General features: G+C 54.2%; 1 protein-coding gene across 2 annotated transcripts; it reads left to right on the plus strand.

The window, feature by feature from the left end:
* Nucleotides 1–292: 292 nt before the first annotated feature.
* On the plus strand, nucleotides 293–8166 carry MZT2B (mitotic spindle organizing protein 2B). Of its 2 annotated transcripts, XM_032310087.1 has the most exons (4): nucleotides 293–532; nucleotides 745–893; nucleotides 1831–2010; nucleotides 7905–8166. In XM_032310087.1, the coding sequence occupies exons 1-4, from the start codon at nucleotides 369–371 to the stop codon at nucleotides 8060–8062; spliced, it is 651 nt and encodes a 216-aa protein (XP_032165978.1). In that variant the 5' UTR covers nucleotides 293–368; the 3' UTR covers nucleotides 8063–8166. The 2 variants fall into 2 exon arrangements, with proteins under 2 accessions (XP_032165978.1, XP_032165977.1); XM_032310086.1 differs by lacking the exon at nucleotides 1831–2010 and having other exon boundaries at nucleotides 302–532.
* Nucleotides 8167–9562: the final 1396 nt, after the last annotated feature.

Here is a 9562-nt window from a genome sequence, read left to right on the forward strand (position 1 = left end):
GTCTTTGAGATGTACAGGCAATCATGAGACCCTTTAAGAATGTAGCAGCCAGTCCTTATTTGATCCTTATCAAAACTATGCAGGTTACAGATCAGCTTTCGGGGCTAAAGATGAACATTTTTCTGCTTGTATCCCTTCTCATCCCGCAGGTAAATGGAGATCAAACGGCAGAGAGAAGATAAACCGGTCCCTGCCCTCTGAAGCAAGGCGGGGAGAGGAAGGGCCGGCGGGGGCCAGTAGAGGGCGCTGTGGGAGCGGCGGAGGGCGCGGCGGGGGCCAGTAGAGGGCGCTGTGCGAGCGGCGGAGGGCGCGGCGGGGGCCGGGGCACAACTGCAAGCGCCGCGCTCATCTTCCCGCCGGCCGGCTACATGGCGGCGGCGGGCGCTGGGCCCGGGCCGGGAGCGCCCCCGGGGCTAGAGGCAGCTCTGCAGAAGCTCGCGCTGCGGCGAAAGAAGGTGCTGAGCGCCGAGGAGATGGAATTGTACGAGCTGGCGCAGGCGGCGGGCGGTGCCATCGACCCCGACGTGTTCAAGTGAGCGCGCGCGGGCGGGAGTGTGCGCTCGTCCCACCCCCAGACGCCCCTGCTCTCCCTCTCTTCGCCCCGGGCCTTTGGTCTGGAGGATACCTCCCGCCCTTTTCGGACCCCTTTGGGTGCCCGGAGTAGAATCGGTGTCCTGAGGGAGGTGGCCCTCCTAGGCCCCGAGCGAGGGGAGCTCACTGCCCACCACCTTGTGTTCTCTCCAGGATCTTGGTGGACCTGCTGAAGCTGAATGTGGCTCCCCTCGCCGTCTTCCAGATGCTCAAATCCATGTGTGCTGGGCAGAGGCTGGCGGGCGAGGCCCAGGATCCTACATCCGTGTCTCTGCCCACATCGAGCGTGCCCGAGACCCGAGGTCAGAGCTGGGCCCGGTGCTCCCTTGCCCCTGCGGTTCAGGCGGTGGGTGGCAGGGGAGGGAAGTGGGCAGCGCCAGGCGCAATGCGGGCTTGGCCCTGAGTGGCCCAGTCCTACTGTGGGTCTTCTCCCCGGACAGCAGGGACCACCCAAGGGCTCCCCTCTTGGTGTCCTATCCCCAGCTTTGGCATCGTTGCTACCCGTAAGAGTGCACATGTGCAGGTCCAGATCAGGCGGTTGCAAGCTGGGTGTCCAGGGTGGCCCAAGCAGGCGAGGCCTCGTCTAGGATTCTGCCTACCTCCTTGGGTAGAAGTGCTTTCATTCCACAAAGACAGGAACAAGGTGGTTTGGGTTCCTGTTCTCAAGGTGTGTACAAGCCTCCAGAAAAATGCTGAGGGAGTGGGTCAGGCAGAGGCCTTCCTGCCCGCTCTTTGCTTGCACCCCACTGGGGCCCAGGTGCTGCTCAGGAATGTAGCAAGCTAAGCTTCCTTCCTCAGATCGCAGGACAGGGGTCTGCCTGGCAGCCCTGGGCTGCCCTAGACACATGGAGCGCAGAGGCCTGAGTGGGCACGGCACTGGGCGCAAGTGTCAGGGGCCTCCTCACTCTTGAGAGTCACAACGTGTGTGTGGGGTGGGTAAGCAGATGCTGCTAACAAGGGAGTCACAGCGGAGCTCCAACTGCATCCACTTGGTGTGTTGCATCTGCTCCCAATTTCAGAAACACTCTGGATGTTTGGCCAGAAGCCCTCAGGCTCTCACAGATGTCCTGAGAAGGGGCTGGTGTTCGGGTTGGGCGCAGGCTGGGCCCCCATGGGGGGAAGTGCCAGGGCCCTGGGTACCCATGCCCCCTGTCCTGAGAGGCCCTGGGCATTGGAGCGCAGGCTTCCTAACTGATCCACGCTCTGTCTACTCTCTTTGTGTCTCTCTCTGACCTCCAGAGGCCTCCTTTCTCTCTGCCAAGAACTGTAGTCCCCCTGCAAGGCCCTCCTTTTCCTCGGCCCCGCGGCCTGCGGCCTCTCCGGTTCTGCTCCACGGCCCAGCTGCCACGCACCCGCCTCTCTCTCCAGGGCCCCCCGGTTCCCTCCGGTTCTCTTGCTGCCTGTTCTCTCCTTTCGCAGGTTGCGTTTATTGGTTTATCTCTGGGGGTTGGTGCTCTTTCTTGTTTCTGTGGAAACTGCTGTGGCCCCAGATCAGGGGAGCTTGTTAAAGCAGCTTCGGTGAGCTGCTAGGACAGGACCTTATGGGCCATTCCTGCCACACAACTTAGAAGCCGGGACGCAATTTCGTGGCTCAGTTTATTAGAGACAACCTGCAGTACTTCCAGAATGGGACCAGTGCCCTCCACTCCCTAGGGGCCAGCTCTGCTAGGTGAGACTTATGCTCTGTGGAGGTGCCCTCACCCCAGAGGAAGACAAGAGGCAGAGGACCGGGAGCCTTTACTTTCATGTAGAGAGTAAAGCCTTAGGTGTGAGAAATGCCTTGGCCTCTGAGATGCCAACACCCGCCCGGGCAGGTAGTCTAGAGTATAACCTGTGATTGCCCTTTCCTGCCTGTTTCCTGAGGCAAGGGAACCTTCCAGGGATTGCCACGTGTGATGAAGCTGGAGCCCGAGCCAGGGGTGTGTGAAGGCCTGAGATCCCACAGGTGCCCTGGCTGTCCTCTCCATGTCCCTCTACACATCACCCACCTTGCTGTTCCGGATGTCGCCTGGAGCTCAGGCTGGCCAGATGGGGGAGGGCCAAGGGGCAGGTCCAGGCAGACATGCGTAGACTACAAGGCTGAATTGAAGAATCAGTGGACAGAAGGAGGGAGATACTGGGGACAGCCCTCCTCATTTGAGGGGGCGTTGCTGCTTGCTCACCCAGTGGCTGGGTGCCAAGCTGGCCCTCAGGGCTGAGGACTCAGGGGCTGTGAGATGGCCAAGTCTTCCTTCCAGGGAGGGAGAAGGCTGGACCAATCAAAGGTGACAGAGATAGGAGGAAGCCAGTGTAGCTGGCCTTGCTGGAACAGCAAGTGTTGACCGGAATCAGAGTCCTGTTTCCCTGTAGCCCTTTGAGTTGGGGGGAGTGGGGAGGGCTCCAGCCAGAGGTGCAGGCCCAGGCCTCTGTGGCAGCAGGCCTGAGCTTGGGGTTGCGGGGGGAAGAAGAGGGGAGGGTAGAGTCAAGGGGTACTGTGGGTTTAGTATTGGGAGCACTGGCATTGAGGGGTTCCGAGGGTGGTGGGGAGGAAGCCCCAAGCACAGGGATAGGAGTGGTGTGCGTGGAGTGCTGGGCCCCATGAGGTTTTCTCAAGTGCTTAGGCCTTGGGTCTCCTGGGTTGGGCATTTGGCAACCGGAATATGAGGGCACAGAGGCCCTGGGGAGATACGCAGTGAGGGGAGAGTGCAGCCTGGAAGAGAGTTTGGTGGGGAGGCACTGAAGGGGAGCTGGGCACATGAGAGGCCATGATAGGAGTGTACAGTGGCGAAGAGGCCAAGGCCATCAGGGACCCAAAAGCGCTGAGGCCACATGCACAGAATCTCTCCACACAGAGCTTGGGCAGGGTAATGGGGGGAGAAAATGAGGAGAGTCATCAGAGTGATCAGGTGGGGGCCTGTGGTGGCCTAGCGTTGTGATGGCGGTTTGAGGCTGTTGGGGTGAACTGGCCTTAGGTTTCCCATGGGATCGGGGTGTGGAGCTGCTGCAGACCGGGGGCTGGAGCCCCACTCGGGAGTTCGATCTGGTAAGCTGCAACAGGAACGGCGGGTCATCTGGGTCCCTGTCCCCTGGCCATCCAGGTGGCCCGCGGGGACTGTCACTTATCACCTCACTCATTTCTGCCTTTACCAGGCAGAAAATGGAGAAGCAGAAGACCCCAAGAGCACACAGGAATAAATGCTTGTCTTGGTGGGGGTGTGGTCACTGAGGAAAAATAAAATGCAATGGAGTTTTCTCTGTTGAAGTTTAGGGAAACTATATATATATTTTTAAAGATATATTTATTTGAGAGAAAGAGAGCATGAGTGGAGGTCGGGGGGTTACAGAGGCTGAGGGAGAAGCAGACTCCCCACTGAGCAGAGAGCCCGATGTGGGGCTTGATCCCAGGACGCTGAGATTATGACCTGAGCCAAAGGCAGACACTTAACCAACTGAGCCACCCAGGCATCCTGGGAAACTGTATACTTTAAAAAGATGTTCCTCCAGAAGGTATAAGATGAAGTTTGGTGTGCAGAAGCTGTGAGCTTTACACAGAGCTGCATTGTCAATAGGGAAGCCTTGGGCCCCCCAGGGCTGGGGCAGCTGAGACTCAGCATGAGGTCAGTACACAGCAGATGGCCAGATGCCAAAGAACTGGCACAAAAAAAGAATACCTTGCAAATAATTTTTATCCTGATTACATGTTGAAGTGATGACACTGCCCATTTTGAGCTAATTAAAATACCTTACTTAAATTAATTTCCTAGTTTTTTAACTTTTTAATGTGGCTCCCAGAAAATGCCACGTGTGGCTCACATTGTATCTCTACTGGACAGCATGGCTCAGGGACAATCACAGCGACACTTTCCCCAAAACACTGAATCAGGGCTGCAGGTGCACACGCAGGAGGGGTCATTCCCCCCAGGAAGCATAGGCTTGTGTTGAAGCGGCGTGTCTGCATGTCCACAGTACACGAGTCCTTGGTGTTCTGTCTGTGTGTGTTCTGGAAGCACAGATCAAGCCCCTCCTGTGTACTTGGCTGGAAGGGGCAGCAGGACTGGCTGCTGGGTGCAGACCTGCCTGTGGTAGCAGTGAGGGATGGTCCTGACCACTCACTCACCCGGGCCACTAGCCTTGCCAGCCAGCCTTGAGCATATACTGGGGCGCCTGCTGTGCTGTGTTGACCCCCTGTTCTTTTCCTTCCTCACACCATGCATCTGGTGTACACTCATGGCCACTAATATTTGGCCTCACAGCCCCACTAGCCCATTTGAGCACAAGGGAGCACTGGCACCATGGAGAAAGGCCGCTCCCGGGGACCGTAGGCAGGATGGGAACAGCAGTCCACATTCAGGCTGCTTTCTGTGACCCCTCGATCCCTCCAGCTCTGCAGACAGGACTCGCAGGGGATGGGGAGTCAGGATCACATGGGCCACACCAGAGGTAAATGAATGACACAGTGGGTCCCACTGGAATGAGTCAGCTCCCCGGCCGTAGGGTATGTGTTTTGGGTTGCATTTGGGGTTTTGTTGTGACAGACATTTTAACATTCAGTGGTCATTGTCTCCAGTGGTCTTCAGCTGTCTGGGGGCCGCTCAGGTTTTGGGCCTGGGAGAGCATATCACCCCTCCCACCTTTGGCTGAGCTCCATCCTCCATTCCCTCTGACCCTGATTACCCCATGCAGGGATCTGGGGCAGATAGGACCAGCTACAGAAAGTCTCTTGCAGGATCCAAGGGCGCGGCTGAGTTAGGCTTAGTAGAGCAGGTCTGACCACCAATAGGCCCTGTACACCGTTCTCCTGAGACCAGAATGTCACTCTCCTCAACCTCCCCAGGTCTGCATAAAAGGAGGCCTGCATGGGTCTCCCCACTGAGAGCACGTGATTCCCAAAGGTTCTAAGAATTGCACAGAGCTGGATAAATGGTCTACTTTCATTGTTAGATAGTGCTCTTAATGCCTTTTATGGCTCAAAGTTACACCGGTGTCTTTATTTCCAGGGATTATGAGCCTCATCAAGGTTAAAGATGAGCTTTATTTGCTGTTTTCTCCTTTTCTCTCATCCTTGAGTTTCCAGAAGGGCCCTGGTCACTATACTGAGAGGGAGAGGAAGTTCCAGTGTGTGGTGTGCTGAAGAAAAGCTACATTCAGACTCAGGCCCACATCTGAGATCCACCTAGCCATTTGTCAGGGGTGAACTGTACTTGCAAGTCCTTCAGAAGTGCACCGAGCTGAGTTTGTGGGACACTTAAGTACCCCGAACTAGGCTGAGTGTTACAGAGGAGTCATGGCAGCCAGGCCAGCCTGGAGAGGGACATGGCCTCAGAGTGGGCAACAGCATGTTGGGAGCTGCAAGGTGGTGGGGTTCATGCATCCGTAAGAGATAGGATCCTTGCCCCTTGACCAGTCAGTGGGGACCAGATAGCAGCATTTGTAACAGGAGAAAGGAAATGTGCGGTGACAGCTCTGATTTGTGTCTTTTCCATGAGTCACTTGCAGGCTGAGTTGGCCCGGCTTCACCCTACCACATGCCCTCAGCCCTGGGTAACCTGTTATTACATCCTTGTTGAATCAACTGTATGCAAACACTTGAGTGTGAAGCCCAGGGTGGCAAAGCAAGGGAAAATCTGAGCTGTCAGAATTTCAAATGTGCCCCCACTGTCACCCTTTCCAGCCCACTGGGCAGCAGAGACGCCCTATTCTCTGGAGAGGAGCTTTTCAGAAATGCTCTGTAGGAAGGGGAGAGTGTAGTTGTGTCACAGAGCTGGGAAAGCAAGTCTGATGTCCAGGGTCTGCAAATGCAGGGGCCTCCCTTGTTCACCATGACAGACAGGGAAACAGAAATTACTTAATATGCCCCCTAAGAAACCTCATGGTGTCTTTTCTCCAAAAATCTAGAAGTCCCCTGTGCAGGTTATTTATTAGATTACTAACTGACGTTGAGGTTGAGGTCAAACACGGGACACATACCCTGTTCAGAGTCTGCAGGGTGGACCCCACCAGACTGGAGAAGAGCCCTAGCCGATGGAGGCTCGATATGAGGGAACTGTGACCCAGTGGGTGAGCCTTCTCTCTGGGCACCTTTTGTCCCCTCTGGTGTCCTGTCAGTCTTATGAATGCTGTCAACACCCTGAGGCAAAGGAAACCATTCCTTTAAAATAAAGCTCTGGCCCAAGCATGGTTGCAGATTTTCCGGTCTTCATAGAAAGAGGGTAAGGTAAGTAAATTATAAGTCAGGAGCTATCTGCAGCAGTGGTCTCCATCTGAATGTGACTACCTGTGGTCAGGGCAAGTCTCCTTGAGCACTCAACCCTCAGCAGGGGCAGGAACCCGGTCACAGGATCCGGGAGCTGAGCTCAAGTGCAAGCGTCTTGACCACCAACTGTTTGCAAAATACTTTGAGGTAGGCAGGAAACGCCTGTGAGAAAGAGCTTCCAAGACCCAAATCCGAAAGTCCAATTTCCGTTCCTCTTTTTTTTTTTTTAAGATTTTATTTATTTGAGAGAGTATGAGAAAGGGGAGGGTCAGAGGGAGAAGCAGACTCCCAAGCAGGGAGCCCGATGCGGGACTCGTTCCCAGGACTCCAGGATCATGACCTGAGCTGAAGGCAGTTGCTTAACCAACTGAGCCACCCAGGCGCACCCTAATTTCCATTTTTTTAAAAAATATGTTTGTTTCTGTTTTTGTTTTTAAAAGATTTTATTTATTTATTTGACAGAGAGAGATCACAAATAGGCAGAGAGGCAGGCAGAGAGAAAGGGAAGCAGGCCCCCTGCTGAGCAGAGAGCCTGATGCAGGACTCAATCCCAGGACCCCGAGATCATGACCTGAGCGGAAGGCAGCGGCTTAACCCACTGAGCCACTCAGGCGCCCCCTAATTTTCATTCATGAGGGTTGTGCCTCCTGCACCATCACTGCAAGCAGTTGAGCTGTGGGCGATTTGGAGGAGTGCCGGGGGGCCGGAGGCAGCAGTCCAGCTGATAAGCCCCCCCCCGGAGTACTGGTGGCCGGCTGGGTCCCTTCACTTTCCTGGGCAGGATCAACCAGCTGAGCTCACTTCCCGAAATGGGCCTTGTGGACTTTCCCCATTGCCCCTTGCACTGCTTCTGTCCTAGGACCCGTGCTCTAGGGCCTCCTGCACTCTGCCTAGGATTTCTCTTGGATGTGCCATCTCCAGGCAGTCCTCAGCCTCAGGGCTCAGGGCTGACAGAGGGTTCCTGGCTGAAAGGTCGGACAGAGATGTGCTAGACATAATGTGCCAGGAACACAAATGTGGTCGATGTGGTAACTGTGGAGTCTACCCTGGTTCCTAATGATTGTGTTCTGTGTCTGCTCAGGGAGAAACAAAGGCAGCGCGGCTCTGAGTGGAGGCCCAGCACTGGCAGAGCGCGGTGGCCGGGAAGGATCCAGCCAAAGGATGCCCCGACAACCCAGTGCCACCAGGCTGCCCAAGGGGGGCGGGCCGGGCAAGAGCCCCACACGGAGCAGCACCTGAGACGGGCAGACTTCTCATACCCCCCAGCTCTGGCCTCTGCCACCCTCCTAGCAGAGGCTATGTGGGCTTCCCCTAGTTCGTAATAAAGCTTTGTGAAAAACCAAGGTCCATCCAAGCTGTTTTCTATCACCTTTTGAATATATTAAGACAAGGATTTAGAATCCGTTCTGCCTAGTGGGCCTGGCTGTGCTATAACTGAACTAAGCAAGTGACTTAAACCAGTGATTTCACCCTCCTGTACCTTATTTTCAAATTGGAGAGAAAATATCTATACAGTTGGCCCTTGAACAACACAAGGGTTAGGGGCACCAACCCCCCTGCATTGTTAAAAAATCCAAATATAACTTGACTCCCCAAATCTTATTTACTAGTAGTCTACTCTCAACAGGAAGCCTTACCAGTAATATAAAGTTGATTAACAAATGCTTTGTATTATATACCGTATTTCTTACCATAAAAGGAAGCTAGACAAAAAAAAACCCCGTAAGGGAAACACATTTGCACTGCTTTACTATAAAAAATCAACGTACAATTGGCCCTGCACAATCCTGTTATTCAAGGGTCAATTGTATTCCTAGAGCTTTCATAAACAGCCGTCAACACGTTTTGCTAAAGGGAAAGGGGCAGTGCTTTTGCTGAGACTTTCCAGGGCGCTCACCTGCAAGGGCCTGAGCATGAAGGGGGAGAGGCTGTCCTACAGGGTACCCGTACAACGCAGTCAAGGATGAACCGTGCTATGAACCTAGAGCTGTAAGCTGTGGTTGCCAAGCAAAATCCAGTTAAGACTCCTTCCCCTGCAACCCAGAATGTCCTCAACCTAGGGACGCCTGGGTGGCTCACTCAGTTAAGCGTCTGCCTTCGCCTCAGGTCATCATCCCACGGTCATGGGATCAAATCCTGCATTGGGCTCCCTGCTCAAGCAGGGACACTGCTTCTCCCTCTGCCTGCCGCTCCCCCTGCTTATGTGCGTTCTCGTTCTCTGACAAACAAATAAATAAATCCTTAAAAAAATAAAAGTAAAGGGGCACCTGGGTGGCTCAGTGGGTTAAGCCGCTGCCTTCGGCTCCGGTCATGATCTCAGGGTCCTGGGATCGAGTCCCGCGTCGGGCTCTCTGCTCGGCGGGGAGCCTGCTTCCCTCTCTGCCTGCCTCTCTGCCTACTTGTGATCTCTCTCTGTCAAATAAATAAATAAAATCTTTTAAAAATAAATAAATAAATAAAAGTAAATTTAAAAAAATTTTCTCACCCTACATGTGACCCACGGTGTTAGGGACTTTGTCAACATCCCCTTCCCATAGACCTCAAATGTTCAAACTCCAGTTCCAAACTCTTACCTGGTGCCATTAACAGAGAAGCCTGAAAAATGACAAGCACAAATGAAAACTGAACTCAGTTTTCCTAGAATCTAGGAAATTTCTAGATTCCTAGAATCTAGGAAACACTGTTTCCCCTCAGGGCATGTCACATAAGCAGTGGCTCCTTACAGATGTGAGCAAGGCA

This window comes from Mustela erminea, chromosome 13 (assembly GCF_009829155.1).
Source record: "Mustela erminea isolate mMusErm1 chromosome 13, mMusErm1.Pri, whole genome shotgun sequence".
NCBI lineage: Eukaryota > Metazoa > Chordata > Mammalia > Carnivora > Mustelidae > Mustela > Mustela erminea.

Excerpts from the sequence above, each read along its gene's own strand:
- MZT2B (XM_032310087.1), top strand. The coding sequence starts at position 369 with ATGGCGGCGGCGGGCGCTGGGCCCGGGCCGGGAGCGCCCCCGGGGCTA. Across the intron at positions 894-1,830 it reads GAGCGTGCCCGAGACCCGAG|AGGCCTCCTTTCTCTCTGCC; the intron begins GTCAGAGCTGGG and ends TCTGACCTCCAG. Across the intron at positions 2,011-7,904 it reads CCTGTTCTCTCCTTTCGCAG|GGAGAAACAAAGGCAGCGCG; the intron begins GTTGCGTTTATT and ends GTGTCTGCTCAG.